This window comes from Podarcis vaucheri, assembly GCF_965113315.1.
Source record: "Podarcis vaucheri genome assembly, chromosome: 7".
NCBI lineage: Eukaryota > Metazoa > Chordata > Lepidosauria > Squamata > Lacertidae > Podarcis > Podarcis vaucheri.
Window position 1 is genome coordinate 6,816,539 of NC_138765.1, and position 19,236 is coordinate 6,835,774.

The 19,236-nt window shown below is 43.1% G+C and overlaps 1 protein-coding gene and 1 long non-coding RNA gene across 7 annotated transcripts in view; both read left to right on the top strand.

Moving 5' to 3' along the window:
• Positions 1–19,236, top strand: part of LOC309537048 — a 50,047-nt gene that overhangs the window by 23,849 nt on the left and 6,962 nt on the right. The gene's annotated exons all lie outside the window — the stretch shown is intronic.
• ZNF541 (zinc finger protein 541) overlaps positions 1–19,236 on the top strand; it is a 39,880-nt gene that overhangs the window by 17,887 nt on the left and 2,757 nt on the right. For 3 of the 6 annotated variants that reach the window (XM_082230951.1, XM_082230950.1, XM_082230952.1), the window contains exons 7-15: positions 425–581; positions 2,206–2,373; positions 6,044–6,374; positions 6,568–6,631; positions 10,658–10,800; positions 11,256–11,359; positions 13,181–13,256; positions 14,730–14,818; positions 15,189–15,329. In XM_082230951.1, the coding sequence (XP_082087077.1) occupies positions 425–581; positions 2,206–2,373; positions 6,044–6,374; positions 6,568–6,631; positions 10,658–10,800; positions 11,256–11,359; positions 13,181–13,256; positions 14,730–14,818; positions 15,189–15,329 (1,273 nt within the window). Of the gene's footprint in view, positions 1–424; positions 582–2,205; positions 2,374–6,043; positions 6,375–6,567; positions 6,632–10,657; positions 10,801–11,255; positions 11,360–13,180; positions 13,257–14,729; positions 14,819–15,188; positions 15,330–15,414; positions 15,549–19,236 lie in introns of those variants that run through there. The other 3 variants (XM_082230955.1, XM_082230953.1, XM_082230954.1) reach the window with 3 other exon arrangements.

A 19,236-nucleotide genomic window follows, 5' to 3' on the forward strand; every position in this document is an offset into this window, starting at 1 on the left:
CATATGGAGGGCAGCAGGTTGGCAAATTCCACATTAACCAAACACTTCCTCGGAGGGATGTTTCAAAATCGGCTTGTGGTAATGTCCCAAGGCTCTGGTGGTTCAAAGAAAGTAAGTGCAAAATTTGGCTGGGCTGCTGTAAGTCCCTAAGCAGCTCTCTGGATCCCAGCCATTATCTCTGCGGTGGCACTAGAAATTGTTACTTATGTATGATATCCCAGTGGAGTTTACTTCACTAGTTAGCACAGTTTGCTGCTAAATGAACTGTAGAAACACTTTTCCCAGGAAGACATAAAACAGGTTCTGAAGCAGGAAATGTAAATGTGAATGTAATACAGTTATGGGGGTAAATTACAATCTGGAAATTCAGGCTTCATGATATTACGTTTTTTTCATCTCTTTTTGCTTCATTTTCTGCCATCAGTAGTAAGACTGGGGGAGCTCCTGGAGACAGGAGTGAGCATGGAAATGGCTTTGTTTGTACAACCTGCAATCAGCTGTTTTATACTGAGAGGGGCCTGAACAGCCATATGTGTTTCTATAGTGAACAATGGCAGTCTCCAGGGAAGGAAAAACAACAGGTAAAAGAGAAATTGAACTCTGGTGAATGCATATTTGTCACTATTAATATTAGTCACTTATAGAACAAGCAAAAGTTTAACACTCTGGATGAATTGATTGAATTCTCGGCAGTAGCCATTAAGCTCATGAGGTGGCCTTGGGCAATTTCTCATCTTTAAGCTTAACCCATTTTACAAGGGGCCGTTGTAAATGTAATCCTGGCTTACTAGTAGCTGTGCGGGAAGGAATAGCATAGCTGTATGACTAGGAGATGGTTGCACATTGCATCTTAACCCCGCCTCCCAATTTTTAAAGGCTTTTATTTTTTCAAAAATTACAAAACAATAACGGGGGTTTCAAGTTAATAAATAGTGCACCCCTGGCTTTACTGCGGTTAAGGGACATGTAGTGGACCACTTTGCATGTTGAAATGTTGGCTTAATAAGCCAAAATATTCATGACCTTTATGTGTGCTCATGCACACACACCCATTTTTTGTGACTGGGAAATCAAACCACGAAGCTGCAACTATCCATACTTCCCTAACGAGATGTGAACTGGAAACTATGGAGTAACAGGTTATGTGTTGGTGCACAGAGACTGTTCATATGCTGACTTACCAAGCTTAGATTTAATGGCCATTGGCACCAACTTTAACTGTGATAACGATTAAGGTTTTTGTTTCATTAGGATTAAAAATCATGGTTTAATGTAGGTCTGGGCTGATGAGTGAGAATGTTCCCACAACCACAGAGGTGGTTGTGATATAATAGACGGTCCAGCTGGCAGCATCTAGGTGCATTTGAATTCCTTTCCCACCTCAAAATATGTGCTTTTTGTTCATTAAACCAGCTGTATATATATGCAGTGGTCTTCTGATGTTATTTGGTTTCTGGTTTTCCTTTTTCCATTCGGTAATAAGATAAATCTCAGCTCCATTTGGGGTTTTGTGTGTCTCGACAGATGTCCTGAAGGGATGCAAAGTGTCTCTGCATTCACATCTGTGCCCCTTGCATCGTCTGCCCATCATAATTTTGCATTTATTTAGAAAATGTACACCCCACCGTTCCACCTATGGGTGTCCAAGGTGCTTAACAATCTAAATGAAAAGGGCAATCCATAACATTAATAATGATGGGGGTTTTTCTAGTTGTGATAATAATGCTGACTTACTTTACAGGGCAGTTATAAGGATTACCAAAATAATGTATGTGTAATGTTTTGAATGCTGAAAAGCACTACATAAATGCTAGCAACCATTCTTGTTAATACACAGCACAATTTTGTGCATGTTTACTCAGGAAAGCGTCCATAGGATTGTATCTTTTAGTGCAATGTCTGCTCAGAATAGAAGTAAGTCTCCCTGACTTTCATAGGATATCACTACCTAGTAATAGATAAAGGTTTGCAGCTTTAGAAGCTTAAAAAAAGGAATGCAATATATATTATATATTTCATTAGGTACTCTTGTTTCTATATCATTTTTCAAAAACAAACCAACCTGGGAGTTGTTAGTGTCTGCTGCAAGGGCTTTTGAAAGGGTAGAAACTGAAATAAAACAAAAACAAAAGCTAGCTGCAGTATTGTCTTCTGTATACTTGTTGCGAGAATGCACATTTCTTTTTATATTTCCTTTCCCTTAAGGCATATGAGGCAGAGCATTTACCAGCTCAGAAACTGTCCCTCAAGGAATCAGGGGATGGAGATACTCCTCCTGAAACCAAAAGGCCTTCGGAAGATGTAGCAGTAGCACCTCTTGTAATCCCTGTTTCGGTACCTGTAACGGCTGCAAACCTTCAGCAAGAGAGCAAAGTGGGTGGTGATTTGCAGTGTTAACTTCAGATCAGTACAGAGAAGACGTGCCAACTGTTTGGGATCTAACTGATAGAGAGTTCCGGTGGGGTTTCATACTTAGCCCAGCAATATGTGCAAAGATCCAGCCTATGCAGGGCGACAGGAAAGGGATCTGCACTGCTGGAAACCTAGAAGAAGAAATTTAAAATAATTTTTATTTCATAGCTAGCCAAAATCATTTTAAATATTTTTCAGTGTTTGCGATGGACGTTTGGACTTCCATGACTTTTCAGGGCAGGAATGGGGAATCTGTTGCCCTCCAGATGTTATTTGGATTATAGCTCACATCATCCTTGACAGTTGGTGGCTGGGGCTCATGGGAGTTGGAGTCCACTAGACCTTGAAGGCACCAGGTTCCCTGCAGAGCTCCATAGTTTTAGACAGCATCACCGGCATCTTTCTTTGAGCATATCTTAAACTATCTTAATAGCCTTTTCATTCTAATACTTATTTTGTTTATATTCCATATTTCTTCCATGAGGAAACTCAGGACAGCACCAGTAGTGTTTTTAGGCATTTCTTCACTCGGTCATGGTATCCATGCACCTTTAGACCATAGCCCTGGAACCATTTATATAGTGCTTTTAGAGTGTTTAAAGCTCTTTACTAACATTACTTTGTTAAAACAACAAAGAGTTATGGCACCATAAAGACTTAACTCATTTATTAAGGCATATGCTTTCATGGATCATAATCCATTTCATCAGATACACGAAGTGTTTCATATACACATGGCTTGAGGGGAGAATTATAAACAGTGAGGCCACAATGAAATGAAATGCAGAAAAGTACAGTGCTGCCTCGCAAGACGAAAAGAATCCGTTCTGTGATTCTCTTCATCTAGCGGTTTTTTTGTCTTGCGAAGCAAGCCCATTGACGGATTAGCGCTATTAGCGGCTTTTAGCGGCTTATCTGCTGATCGGATCAGCTGATAAGCAGCTTAGCGGCTTAGAAAAAGGGGGGGAGGGAAAAAAACCAGCAGGAACTCGCAAGACATTGTCGTCTTGCGAAGCAAGCCCATAGGAAATTCGTTTTGCGAAGCACCTCCAAAACGGAAAACTCTTTCGTCTAGCGAGTTTTCCGTCTTGCGAGGCATTCGTCTTGCGGGGCACCACTGTACAGAGAATATTACATGATGAACAGTGGCCATTCACAAAAAAGTTGTTGATAATGCATACATCCTGGCATTAAAAAACGTGTTGCAATAAAAAAGAGATAAAAGTAAAGGGACCCCTGACCATTAGGTCCAGTCGTGACTGACTCTGGAGTTGCGGCACTCATCTCGCTTTATTGGCCGAGGGAGCCGGCGTACAGCTTCCGGGTCATGTGGCCAGCATGACTAAGCCGCTTCTGGCGAACCAGAGCAGCACACGGGAATGCCGTTTACCTTCCCGCCAGAGCGGTACCTATTTCTCTACTTGCACTTTAACGTGCTTTCGAACTGCTAGGTTGGCAGGAGCAGGGACCGAGCAACGGGAGCTCAGCTCGTCGCAGGGATTTGAACCGCCAACCTTCTGATCGGCACGTCCTAGGCTCTGTGGTTTAACCCACAGCGCCACCCACCCGCGTCCCCCCCCAAAAGATACTCTGCCCCAGTTTTGAACTCAGGATAATACTCCGTGCATCTGGTGAAGTAGACAGTAGTTCACAAAAGTGTGTGCAATAATACATAGTTAGTCTTTAAGGTGCCACAAGACTTGTTTGTTTCAATTGCGTAACTGGAAAGTACCTTGGTACAAGCCCTTAAAGCCACCTGCAAGGCAGGTCAGTATTATTACCATCCCTGTATTTTCAGATTTTGTGTGTTGGGGCTGAGGCTGAAAGAGTGTGGCTTGCCCAAAACAGAGTTGCCAGCAATGTGCTGATTCATAGTTCAATCTCTCTGCACCTGTACCACGCCAGGACTCTGAAAATTGAGATCTCTCCTAACACTCCATTCTCAATATTAGTCCTGTAATTGGCAGCAATTACACAATAGGTAGGGGGAAGAAATGGTTGCTGTGGCTGTTCGAGAAAATGTACTTGAAAGTTTGCCTGGCAACAGCTGAGGCTGAAAATGCTGCCATTTGGCCAACATGATTGTGACATCACTGTTCCCCCAGCGATTAGTTATTCATCCCGAGCTGGGTTCTCACGTCTTGAATCCTGGCAGACCCCAGAATCTTGTCAGGCACTCCTCCATTGTCTCCCGAGGCCGGCAGATGCGAACTATCAACTTTGTGTGCCCCTAGAGCATGGTCTACCTCTTCCTCTGCTTCCAGCCCAACTGGAAGGAAAGGAAGAAGGTGGAGAAGTGTGGGGGTGGGAAAGGAAGAGAAAGTCTTACCTAGCTGCGCACAGATGGGAGGTCATCTCCAGACAACTGCAACCTGTCCCCACATACCTTAGCATTCAAGGATTCCAAGGCAGATTATGCCTCCTATACAAAAGCGGGGGAGAGGTAGAAATTATTATCTACGACCATGGGAGTCCGCCTCATACAGACTCAGGCCATTGGTCCATCTGGCAGGGTTTCAGACCTAGAACATTCCAAGCTCTACCTCGAAATTTTGGACTTTTAATGTATACTCCCAACACAGAAATGGCCCTCCAAAATTCAGGCACCACCCAAGTCTGTTTCTTGCCTCTTTTGTGCCTAACTGAAGCACCCTAGGATGAACATCGCCCCCCCCATCTGTGTCGGGATTGAGCCAGCAAGTAAAAGGACATTCAGTTCACTTACCACCACCCTCCACCCCACTGTTCAGAAACAACACTCCTGATCCCCTCTCCAGCTGCAACAAGAGACCATTAAGACCCCAAAGAAATCAGACAGCACACATTAAATGGTCTCTCAGATTCCGCAATCCTGCTGCCCAGTTCACCTCCAACCCAAGAAGTCCTGATGAATGGAGGTAGGGGAAGAAGGTGGTTTCTTATTTCCTCTCACACACAGGTACACTCAAAAGGATGAGCCCCTCATCTTCCATCCATGTAAAGACTGCAGTTTCCTAGGCCTGGCAAGATTTGGGGACTTGCCATTATCACCTGGAATGAGAATGAAAACCCAGCTCACTAGCTAAAGACTCATAATCAGAAACAGGAGGAGCAACAGTGATGTCATAATCCTTATTATCCGCCAACAAGGCTGCATTTTCAGGCTCCAGGATTGCAGTTTTGAGCTGCCTTAAAAATACTTAAAAGTAATGGGAACTAACAGCTTAAAAATACTTAAAAGTAATGGGTACTAACAGCTACAGCTGTGGTTCTTTTCTGTATAGTTATTGACCAAATAACATACATGCGGATATGTGACATTTTGGGGAAATCCCCAATGTGGTGGTGGTGGGGCTACAGATATTTTAAATGCTCACTACAAACTACAATTCTCAGGATTCTCTGTGGGACATCATAACAACGTTATAAAAGCTAATATGAGTCTGTAGTGTAGATACTTTACTTGGTAGGATAACCTCAAGCAGGTGGTCTCAAATTAGTGAGCCATAGGGGAGGAGGCAGCTTATTAGGACAGGGTTCTTGTGGGAAAGACCCAGTGCTGCACACTTAAGGATCCAGGGCCATGCAGGGCATGAGGTTTTCCCCCCCAAGTCGTAATAACAAATCACATGGGCTGTATATTTCGTCTTAGGTTGAGGAGAAGGAAAGCCAGGATGATAAGGACTTCCAAGAAGGCATGCAAAAGAAGAGGAAGAGGCGATCTCGTCCGAAATCTCTTTTCATCCCACCTCCTCCACCTGTCCTCATTGAGATACAGCCTGGCACTGGAGGATGCTTTCAGAGTAACCTCCGTTCGCCTGTCTTCCTCATGGACCACCTCCTCCAAGGCTTAGTCCAGTGCTCCCCTTATACGCCACCCCCGATGCTCTCTCCCATTCGTGAGGGGTCAGGGCTGTATTTCAACACACTCTGTTCTTCCTCTACAAATGCTGCTTCTACCAAGATGTACACCTCTGTTCTAGGTATTTAAAACAACCCATCTTTCTATGACTGAATATACAAAGCAGTATTGTACTGAGTGAGGGCCGCTCATTCATCTGGCCTAATGCTGTCTAATCTGACTGGCAGCAGCTTCCTGCAATCTTCACTGTGTTTGTTATTGACATCATTATGATTATTATTATGATTATCATGATTACTATTTTGCAATTTTAGATGGAATGGACGGAGCCCTTTTGTTCTCTCTTGTGAAAGATACCACCAAAATCAGCATAGAACCGTAAGTGAGGGAATGATGACAATGGTAAACAAATCCAGTAATATCTTGTACTATGTTCTTTTTCATAGATTTGTAGCTGGGCACATGTAAGAATGTTGTGAGTCATTCCAAGATTCTTACACCCTATGTTTTCTACCCACATCATCGCTGCTTGGCCATTTCAGATCTCATTCGCTTTAATTTAAGAACAAACACTCCCTGCATCCCAGACTGCTTTTTGTGCAGCTGTTAGGTGATTACCATCTGCTTTCATTACTTGTGCTTTGTTTACATTTTGACACTGAAAAGCAATTACTCCCTTACAGGATGGAGGAGGGTATTCTTGTGTCATTAAAGTAATCAGCACTCTGGTTATCTCTTGGCCTGTTCCAAACAAGCAATTAATACCCTCTGGGAGGAAAACCACAAAAACTTCCAGCAGATAACGTCCAGAATTAAGTCACCGCAGCCTGCAAAACACATGGCTATTAAGAGGAGTGTTAAATTTGCCAAAAAAAGCAATCTATAAACGGCTGCAGTTCCAGGAGAACCCAAGTACAGGGATCCCTCACAGAAGCCATTCCATATCTTAAAAACCTTAAGATGTGAACTGACCTTTGAAGCAGAGTAATGAAATACTAGGCCGGGTTTTGCAGTACAGGCACTAAGTCATGAGAACATCCTTCAGATCCATTTTAAATTTAGGAAGACTTCCTCTTTGTTTAAAAGTTAATCGGGCCCTTAAAATAGTGTTGCTGTTGGGTTTCTGTAGTAGTTCAGTACTACTTCATCTGTATGACAAAACAAATATTTCATCCGCTGAAGTCTCCTAAGGCTCACATGAACTAAATCCTTTAGTTATAATTAAATAGACAGGATGGGAAGAACACTGCCAATGTCTTCGACAAAATTAGAATCAGAACAGATTGAAACCAGGATATTCACTGTTTTCTTTAAACTTTACCTCTCCTCTCTGTTCAGGACCAAACTAGACAATATGTTAAATTTGTGTCGTGTAGAAAGTGTCTTGTTTTTACTTTTAAAAGAGCCCTGTGGAGGAGGCTATTGGGCTCAGTGGAAGTATCTGGTGGTGGGATAACAACTTGGTGGAAGTGGGGGTACAGATTTTTACCAGGATCATGACACAGGAAAGGGTTTAACCCTACCTGTATGCTATGATCCCAATTCTGATCAGGGCCTATCTGTTGTTGTTTTTTGTAAAGTAAACATGCGTGCATGCATGTACTTAATGAGTCATCTAGCTTGGCCCTTGGTGAAATCTAGTATGATAGTTGTTCATTTTCTGTTAGTATTTTTAGGCTTAACCTGTAGGAGATTTTAATCATTTTGCATTACTGTTTGGATGCATATCATGATTTTGCCGGATAATGGCAGATGTAGGCCAAAGTGCAGATACCCTTTTGCTGGCTTTGTTCTGTATAAGGCCAGACTTCTAAACAACCCTTCTCTCTTTCCATCTATGTGTGCATTTGATGTCCCGCACAGGTGTGTTCTGTAAACTTTTAAAAAGACCACTCCTTTATTTGAAATGCTTTAGAAAGGGGACCCACCAGTGGTTTTAGCCATTGAGACATACAATTTATTGCAGGTCCAAGGCCAAAGAGGTAATTCTGTTAAGACTGGCTAGGGCTCCCCTTGGGGTTGTTGCTTTGCAATAAACTGACAGAGGTGAGAGGTGTGGTTTAAGTATAGAACTGAAGTAGAATAACTTTTGAACATGGAGCATCTTCTGACTAAAGTCGGTTGGAATGACCTTTCAGCCATGCAGCAAAAAAAAAACAAAACCCAACCCCCCCCGCCCCCCAAGTAATCCAAATGGTTCATGTTTTGCTAGTGCCCTAAGACCAAGGTTCAGTTTTATGAACCTAGAGAAGCTTCTCAAACAAAGGTCTTGAGCAAATAAAAATACTTTAAACAACTGCTTGTAACTTCTCAGGGTGGAAAGGCTGTAGGTTTTTGTTCCAACAGTGTCTCTGCTGGAAGGTAAACTTTAATGTGCTTGCCTCTTCATGCATGTAAAGATTGAGATTAACAAAGCCCTAATCATTAATTCTGTTTTTTAAAAATGGGTTTTGGCCTTTTCATCATTAGTTCTTCCGTTTACCTTTGTCTTAACTTTCATCCTGATGTTCCTTTCAGTCCTTTAGCGGGTTTACTTGATGTTTGGATGCATGTAGTCTTTTATTTATTACCGTATTTTTCGCTCTATAAGACGCACCAGACCACAAGATGCATTAGTTTTTGGAGGAGGAAAACAAGAAAAAAAATATTCTGACTCTCAGAAGCCAGAACAGCAAGAGGGATCGCTGCGCAGTGAAAGCAGCAATCCCTCTTGCTGTTCTGGCTTATGGGATAACTGCGCAGCCTGCATTCACTCCATAAGATGCACACACATTTCCCCTTACTTTTTAGAAGGGAAAAAGTGAGTCTTATAGAGCAAAAAATACGGTATATGTTATTCAGCATTTTTCGTAAAAATAATGTCTCAAAGCACCTATACCAGGTGGAGCGTTTCTGCTGCACCCTGGCCCCCACAACACTTGACTCTCATTACACCCAAGGGTTGTTTTACTACAGCATAGCGAGGTTTACTGGTTCATGCTTGTTTTTGTTGCCACATTCACCGTGCAAAATGCTGTATAGAATATGGTCATGGGACAGGATTCCTCCCAGAGAACCTAGGGTGGGATTGAATGAGGTTAATTGGTAAGCTGATAGCACAGAAGAGGTAAGGCTTATGTAGCAAGAGTGGCTTTGTCAGAAATAGCAGCAGGTTTTTGGATTAAAGGTGGAGGAGGTGAATGGGGTGGTAGAGGGAACAGGGAGGCCGTTTCTGGCGCAAGAAGCAACGTGGAGAAAGGGGAGCAAAGGAAAGCTCAGGAGTAGCTGAGCCTGAAGGCCAAGTAGCTTGCCATGCTGGAGTACTGTTAACAAGATTGGGTTAACGTGCCTGTGGGTTAAATGTACCCAGTAGCAAGATAAATCTGTAACAGGATTAGCCTCTGATTAGTCAAAGTGAGTTTTGTGTAGGTCTTGCTGGAGCAAGTATGGAAAATGGCAGGTTCCCTCTGCCTGGCATCAGAGGCAGCTGTCTCAACGAATGCTCGTGTAGATAACAGGGTACCCTCCCTTTTAACATACTACATTTTTGAAAAGCGGGGGGGGGGGGGACCCTTAGATACCGCTCTGCCTCATCATTTGTGGTTCTTGTTATTTCCTCCCTTACACTTTTCACTTCTGCAAATTCATCTTTGTTCCCTTTCCAATCCTTGTGCCGGCTTTTCCTAGATTCCCACTGCCACCCTTCCCTTCTTTCCCCTCCATTCAACCAACTCCTCCCTACGTTACTGTTTATGTGCCCAAACTTCATTTATTTTATGTGTCCAGGTAAAATTCCACTATCCCTCTGACTCTTTTAATCACCCACTCTTCACCTTTGCCTTGTCCTCCTAGGCTCTAAACTGTAAGACATTTGTCCCTTCTGTCCATCACTTGTAAAGTGTTGAATAACAGTAATAAAATTACAGATAGGTAGCCGTGTTGGTCTGCCATAGTCAAAATAAAAAAATTCCTTCCAGTAGCACCTTAAAGACCAACTAAGTTAGTTCTTGGTATGAGCTTTCGTGTGCATGCACACTTCTTCAGATACACGAAGTGTGTATCTGAAGAAGTGTGCATGCACACGAAAGCTCATACCAAGAACTAACTTAGTTGGTCTTTAAGGTGCTACTGGAAGGAATTTTTTTATTAGTAATAAAATTGTCCCAACAAACTTGGGGTAAGTGCAGAAGTGCTTCTGTTTATGTTTCTGTTCCCGAGAGATTGTGTACTTTTAAGCCTCATGGACCATCTATTCGTGTGGAAATAGCAACTTGGAAGCTTCCCTCTTTTTATCTTCCATTTTTGGCCTAATTTTAATTTTACCATCTCTTGCTTGTTTATTGTTTCTCTTCCCTCATAAGCCTTCACATTCTCTCTCTCTCCCCCCCCCCCCTTTTTCTTTCTTTACCTCATCCGTCATTTCAGGCACATCAACATTGGAAGTCGTTTCCAGGCAGAGATACCTGATCTTCAAGACAGATCCTCCCTAGAAAATTGTGAGCATCCAGCCTCACTAGTGTGGAAGCCATGGGGAGATATCACAACCAACAAAGAAACACAGAAAAGAGGTGTGCAGAAATTGGGGGGGGGGAGAGTTTTCCTACCTGAGGCTAACCCTCCCCAATTATACTTCATTTTTCTTCCGTTCCGTTGCATTTTAATTACAGTGGTGCCCCGCAAGACGAATGCCTCGCAAGACGGAAAACTCGCTAGACGAAAGAGTTTTCTGTTTTGGAGGTGCTTCGCAAAATGAATTTCCTATGGGCTTGCTTTGCAAGACGACAATGTCCTGCGAGTTCCTGCGGGGTTTTTTTCCCTTCCCCCCTTTTTCTAAGCCGCTGATCCGATCAGCAGATAAGCCGCTAATAGCGCTAATCTGCTAATCCGTCAATGGGCTTGCTTCGCAAGACGAAAAAACCGCTAGACGAAGAGAATCACAGAACAGATTCTTTTCGTCTTGCGAGGCACCACTGTACTCTCGTGCAGCCATTTGTTCATGCTTTTAAAAAAATCTCACTTGCAGTAACGGATCTGTTAAAATTGGCCTGCTCCAGTGCGATGCCAGGGGGAGGAACCAACCTAGAGCTAGCTGTGCATTGCCTGCATGAAGCCCAAGGAAACATTCTGGTAAGATGCAATAAATTCACACTGGGCAAAACACACCGGGTCTTAAGAACATAAGCATAAATTACCCTGCTGGTTCAAGCCAGTGGCTCATCTAGTCCAGCATATGGAACTAGTCTCACATATGGAAAGCCAATAATAATAATAATAATAATAATAATAATAATAATAATAATAATAATAATAATAATATATTATTTATACCCTGCCCATCTGGCTGGGTTTCCCCAGCCACTCTGGGCGGCTTCCAACAGAACACTAAAATACAAAAACCTATTAAACATTAAAAGCTTCCCTAAACAGGGCTGCCTTCAGATGTCTTCTAAAAGTTTGGTAGCTGTTTTTCTCTTTGACATCTGGTGGGAGGGAGTTCCACAGGGCAGGTGCCACTACCGAGAAGACCCTCTGCCTGATTCCCTATAACTTGGCTTCTCGTAGCGAGGAAACTGCCAGAAGGCCCTCGGCGCTGGACCTCAGTGTCTGGGCAGAGCGATGGAGGTGAGGACCTGAGCACATCTGCCCACATCTGATTCCCAGCAGCCAACTTTCAGTTCATTCATAAAATCATTACTGTACCATACTACCTCCAGCAGCGGAGGTAGAACATGGCCATTGGTAGCCTTGTCCTCCATGACTTGGTCTAATCTTTTAAAGCAATCTAAGCATGTGGCCGCCACTATCTTGTGAGAGCTGCTTTGTCGGACTGTTGAGAATCTCAGGTTCCTTGTTTTGAAGGCTTTCGCCATTTCGGGGTTGTAGGCTTTAGCCAAATGTTCGGTTTAATTTATATTGGGAGTGCCCCTAGCTGAATGGCACGATGCATGTTTTGTGTGCGGAAGGTTCCATGCTCAATGCCTAGTGTCTCCAGTTAAAAGTTTGAAGGAGCTGGTGTCGTGAAAGACCTCAGAGAGCCAGTACTAGTCAACATAGGCAAGACTCTAACCTGGGTGGATAAACAAATAGCTGGACCTGGTAAAAGCAGCTTCTGATGTTAAGGAATATTGACAGAATCTATTAAATCTGGGGTTTTTTGGGTGCGGGGAGAGCAGTGCCTTAGTTACATGCAAATACACTTCAGTGGAGTAATCTGTTAATGGACTAAAGTACAGTGGTACTTCGGGTCAAGTACTTAATTTGTTCCGGAGGTCCGTACTTAACCTGAAACTGTTCTTAACCCGAAGCACCACTTTAGCTAATGGGGTCTCCTGCTGCCGCCACGCCACTGGAGCACAATTTCTGTTCTCATCCTGAAGCAAAGTTCTTAACCCAAGGTACTATTTCTGGTTTAGCGGAGTCTTTAACCTGAAGCATATGTAATCTGAAGCATATGTAACCTGAGGTACCACTGTATAGTCCTTTTTGACAGGCCTAGTTTGCTTTGCCTCCGTGAAACTGTATGTTGGTTTAATATTGGTGATGAGCCAGTGCGCGGCCACTTGATGCCATGCGCAGCATACTACTGGCCAACACACATCCGCTATATATTGATGCACAAACTGCAGAATCCATACTGCAGACTCGTTGACATTTTTTTTGGGGGGGTGGCGGAGAAAATGAGCACAAGATGGCTCGCCCCCTCCGTATTGTGCAGCCTTGTAGCAGTGGAAACAGATGCACTCAGGCAACACTAAGAAAAAATATTTTCCAAGTGTTTGTGCAGAAACAGCGCCGCCTTGGGCAGCTGCCAGATGTCAACTGATAGGGAGACTGGACTCACTAATTGCAGTTAATAGGAGTCGGTCTCTTTCTCTCCCTCATGGACAAGTTCCCTTACTTGTTTCTACTTGGAGGGAGTTCTGACAGCTTTCTCTAAAACAATTACAGGACGCACTGGAGATGCTGTTACTCCAAGGACCACAGAAGCCTCCCTTTCATCCTCTTGCTAACTACCATTACTCAGGTAAAAGCAAATTGCCTACGTTAGGATATAACCATTGCTTCCATGAAACCCATAAGTATTTAGCAAGTTGCCATAGCTGCACTGTTTGTGGCTTACCATGCACGAGTTGATTGCACCCACTTTGCATTCTCCAGTAGCGCTGGGGGGAAACAAACCATGATCCCTGGGCTTAGCATTGCCTCAGAATTCTGCACAGAGGATTTTAAAACGCTTGGATTGCATTTAATGCAATTCTGAACCTCGTAGTTCTCAAGCAGAGTACTGCTCCAATTGTCCTTTGGGACAGTGGCATAGCGTGGGGGGTGCCAGGGGTGCCGGCCGCACCGGGCGCAACATTTGGGGGGGGGGGCGCGTTTGGCCGGCCCTCCTCGAGGCAGCAGGAACCCCACTGTCCTCGGACCTCCTCCAAAGGCTGGCGGTGGGGCAGAGAGACCTTCTCCCCGCGCCAGCCTTCGGAAGGCTGTCCTGAAGACTTGTGGTGGGAGCAGTGGCGTAGCGTGGGGGGTGCAGGGGGGCCTGCTGCACCTGGCACAACATCTGGGGGGGGGGCGCGGAAGAGACTCGAGTGCTAAAATCCACGGGTTAGGGGGCGCAAATTACTTGCCTTGCCCCGGGTGCTGAGAACCCACGCTACGCCACTGCTTTGGGAAAGAAGAATATAAGTGCCTAATGAAATGCAAATGCATGTTCATTGCCCCCAAAATGATGCAGAACATCATTCAAGTGCTGTTGGCTGACCTCTCCTCACAGTGACTCCTAGCATGTGGGGCCACATAGTGGCATGCAGTGGGAGAAGCATTCTAGCATGTGGAAGAAAATAATGCTCACTACTGTGTGCATTCTGCCTCCCAGTGTTGGAGCACTGTTCTTTCTGAGCAGTTCACATTGTGTCAGTGCATTATTAAAATAGCTTTTGTGTGGTGGTGATGGGCCCCATATTGAAACTTCGTAGAAAACAAAGATCTTAATTAAGGACACTAAAGGTTCTGTACTGCCAACATTTCTAGTATTTTTTTTTTAAATGGAGGAAAATTGAAGGCTGTGACCTTAACATTAACTGTAAGCATGCAGCAAAATTAAGTATAGCCAAATACAACCGCTCCAAAGCTTTATGATTTCATAGTTTAGCTTCGAAAAATAGTGGAAATGTTGAAGCTAACATCAGAATTAGAGAATTGAGCCTTATTTGTCCATTGCTGGATGAGAAATATTGTTAACATGCTCTCACCCTTGGTTTTTAATATTATGAAAATAATGTGAGCTATATTAATCTCTGCAATGAATTTTAAATGCTAATTATAAACAAACCAGAGGTCCTGAAGACTTTCCCAAACACATTGATAAACTCATTATCATGCAAGTTTCCCAGTGGAGGGAGAGTAGGCAGAAGAGGGGCAATAAAGATTTTAATTTTGTGAGAGCAATGGACCATTAAGCAGACTGCCTGTCTCCTGTTTCTTGTTGCACCTCCAGGTTCACATCTGTGGACTCCTGCAGAGAAGCAGTTGTTCAAGAAGGCTTTTTGCTTGCACAAAAAGGATTTTTACCTCATTCAGAAGAAGGTAGGGCCTTTAGTTGGCAGTGGAGCCATCTTTCGGGCTGCTTCATCTCGCAAAACAAAGTGTCTCCCCCTCCAGTTTTTAATCTGAAGGTTATCCAATAGTGTGTGGGCTATTTTAGAATCTTTTGTTGTCATTTAAAGCCCCTGATTATGTGGCCCTGTGTATTATAGCATCTTGGGATTATTTTGCGCAAAGAACTTCCCTGCTCCCAAATTGCCTGAGGCTGAATCTAATCCCAGATCCGCAGGAACAGAATGAAGAGAAAACAAAAAACAACATATATTCTGTATATTTAATATTGTATCAGTTGCTCCTTTGTTCACTTTGAATTTCTCTCCCTTTTCCCCCTTCCCCCCATCCTTTTCAATAGATACAAACTAAGACTGTTTCCCAGTGTGTTGAATACTACTATAGCTGGAAAAAAATACTAAAATTTGACACCAGTCGAGCACAATTAGTAGAAAAGAGGCCCAAGAGAGAGCAGGATGAGGTAGAAATGGATGAAGAAAAGGTATATAAGAGATTGATGGGGATCTGGCAGAGGTTTGACTGACTGATTTAAAGCTTTGCCCTTTACCTTTCCCTCCCTGCTTTAGGAAAGGTAACATTCACCGCAGCAAACTCTCCTGGGGACAACGGCTTTTCCTTACCAGCTTCCTCACGCATCTGTTGAAATAGATGCTTGTCTACGAAAGCTCATGCGGCAATAAATGTATTGGTATTTAAGGTGTCCTGGGACTCTGTTGTTTTTACTACGAAAGACTAACGTGTCTGGCTCTTTTTTAGGGCATGGAGGAGAAGCTCACGTTTCCATAGCTGTAGATGCCCTCCGTATCATTCATGTGCCCTTTTCTTTTTTTAAATGGTGGGGGTGGAGTTCTGATGGGGGCAGTGACATATATCGGGCAGGTGAACCTATCGCAGCTCAGCACAGAATCGCTGCACCCTTTGCAATGGCTGCCATTTGATCATCTTGTGTCTCTTTTAAAATCAGTCTTTTGATCAGCACCATCGCACAATTTTTGCTATAATTAAAAAAAAAGAAGTGAAATATCTCTTAAATGAAATAGCATTTTAGCGTTATAACGCTATGTTTAAAACAGTGCTGAAAAACCAAAATCTCTTTTCTGGTCACAGGAGTGACCAGAAAGGTGTTTTGTTTTGAATCGCTGTTTTATTAGCAGCTTTGCATTACAGCACAAATAACCTTTTTTTTAAAGAAAACACTTTAACAAAATGGAAAACTGAAACTTTCCCACCTAACTTTAACTACCTTATTAACATGGTAATGACAAAAAAGGGTTCTTTTTCTTTCTTAAAATAAAATGCATCATTGTGCATTCGTTCAAACATTTATACGTTGCTCGTCAGATGGAAAAGTTCCCAGAGCGGTTTACAAATCAATAAAATTAACACCATCTCTGCCAGATTAGGCAAGATTTTAGCTAAACACTTTGGAGTTGAGCAGCAGCAGTAAACCATCTTGCAATAATTTTTCATTTATACTTATTGATGGAGATACAGATAAGTTAGGATGCCTGTAATCTCTACTTGAAGGATCATTTTGACATTTCATTTTAAATTCATTATCTTTGCTACCTTCTTAAGAGAGCAATATCTGATATTTTTGACACTGATTTTGAAATATTACTTCCTTGACATTAAGTTTTTCAAATACTGTGAAGTCCATATTGATAGTTTCCTTCTCTGTGATGTTTAAATCAGGTTACTTCTAACTTGGAAATACCAGTACCCTATAGGGGAGTTAGAATTCATTCTCCCCCCCCCCCTTTCATTTCAGTTTCTTATTTTTGTGTCCTGCCCTGGGATCCCTTTGTGAAGAAAGGCAAGTTAGAAATACCTGAAAATAAACAACGCTCTTTCATTTAGGTGGTATTTCACTAATATATATATATATATATATATATATATATATATGCAGGTTTTGGTGTCTTCGGGTGTCTTCCCGTGTAAGAGTCAGGGTGTCTGTGCGACGTTTCGACGAGGTCTCACTCGTCATCTTCAGGCTGGTGCTTTCGGCTTCTTGTTACTGGAACAGAGCAGAGTCTGGTGTTTGAGTTCCTATAAATACTGTTGAGGGGTGTGGTGTATAGCCTCCAACGTTCTGGGCAGAGAGGAAGTTCCTAGATTAGTGTGCCTTTTCTTCTTTTGTTCCTTAATTACTTGAGGGATATCTTGGGTGATTTCATGAGTGATATTCTGAATATCACTGGGTGGGTCATTAAGTGTAGATTAGTTGCTAAAGCTTTCGTGTCTTGACCTCTTGGGCTTGTGAAGAGTTTTTCTGAGAAGATGGCTGCGCTGCATTTAGTTGTGCTCTGGCTTGGCTTCGTGTATAGGGGCGAGCTATGGTTTTGTGCCTTGTGCCAGCCAGATCTGTGTAGGGATTGCAGGGGGGTGCAGCATCCGGAGGTGCCACTATAGTTTGGCTACTGGATGGAGTCTGTAATATGTCTGTGGAGAGGGTCTGGGTTTGGGTCTGGTGTGGTTGATTGGTGACGGCGTTCTGTGTGCCTCTGGTTCTGGTGTCGGTTTTTGTGGGGAGGGCTAATTTCCAGATGTCTGGCAGGCGGGACGTGTCGTCACGCTTGTTCATGTTGTGAGGGTGTTTCTCTATCTCGATGGCTTCCATGATTATTCTCTTGTGGTGATGTTCCATGTTAAAGAGCAATTTGGAATCTGCAAAATTAATTTCGTGTCCTGTTTCTTTCATGTGTTGGAAAAGAGAGGAAGTTTTTTCTTCTTTTTTGACGGCATTCTTGTGTTCTGCGATACGTGCATTTATTCGTCTGTTTGTTTGTCCAATGTACGTGGCTGGGCAGACTTTGCAGGGTATTTCATAGACCCCTTGGTTTTCCAGCTGGATTTTGTCTTTTGGGTTTCTGAGGATATTGGCTATTTTTTGGTTGGTGCAGAAGGCTGTTTTGATATTGTGTTTATGGAGGATTTTGCTGATTTTGTCTGTAGTGCCCTTGATATAAGGAAGGAGGGCCATGCCATTGTTTTCTTCTGTGTCTTGGTTTTTGGGGGGTGTTTCTTTTTGGATTAGCTTCGTAACCCTGTTTTTCTGGTATCCATTGGCGATTAACACATTTGAGAGATTCTGTAACTCAGTTGTCAAGTGGTCTTTGTCAGCCAGGCGTTTGGTTCTGGAGATGAGAGTCTTGGCTACGGAGTTTATTTGTGCAGGGTGGTGGTGTGATTGTGCATGTAAGTAGCGGTTGGTGTGTGTGTTTTTCCGGTAGATAGTGTGTCCTAGGGAGCCATCAGGTTTTTTGTAGATTAGGACGTCAAGAAAGGGGAGTTGGTTGTTGTCTTCTATTTCCATAGTGAATTGTATTTTGGGGTGTAGGCTGTTGAGATGTGTGAGGAAGCTATCTAGTTTTTCTTTCCCGTGTGGCCAAATTACAAAGGTGTCGTCAACATATCTGAGCCAAAGTTTGGGTTTGTGTTCTGACTTGTCTAAAGCATTGGTTTCAAAGTGTTCCATGTACAAATTTGCGATGACCGGTGAGAGGGGTGATCCCATAGGTGCTCCTTCTATCTGTTTGTATCTTTGTCCATTGTGGATGAAGTACGTGTTGGTTAGGCAGTGGTTGGTCAGGTCCAGGATGTATTTGGGGGGGTTGTATTTGTTTTGAATGGCTGTCAAGGCTTCATTAATGGGCACTTGAGTGAAGAGAGATACAACATCGAAGCTCACAAGTAGGTCATCGGGATGTAGGTATTGTTTCTTTATTGTTTCTATGAACTGGAAGGAGTTAGTAACGTGTGAAGCGATGGATTCTGCATAGGGCTGAAGTTGCTTAGCGAGAAATTTAGCGAGATTTTGTAGAGGTGAGCCTATGGAGCTGACTATTGGTCTGAGTGGTGTTCCTTCTTTGTGTATCTTGGGGAGACCGTAGAGTTTGGGGCATCTGGATGATTTTTCTCTGGGGATGATTCTTAGCTGGATTTCTTCACTGATAGGAGAGGCTTTTATTTTGGATTTGGTGGTTTTTTTCAGATAGGTGGTGGGATCTGTTTTTATAGGTTGAAACGTCGTCGAAACGTCGCACAGACATCCTGACTCTTACACGGGAAGACACCCGAAGACACCAAAACCTGCATTCCTGTACCCGTGAAAATCTACGAAAGCATATATATATATATATATATATATCAAAATATTGCTGGAAAAGACTAATTAAAATGGCACCTATTGTAAAGGTTATTTAACGGTGAAGGTGCACTGAGCTTCAAGCGACTGCTGGGTTAAATTGCACCTCATTCCCTGCCCATTGCATTTATGTCCTGCCCCCTGTTGTGAACAGAACAAAATGGGATGTACATACAGAAGAAGGCGTAGTATCCCCAATATTGTGGGAGGTGCACTGCAATTCTACTTGTGGCTTTTA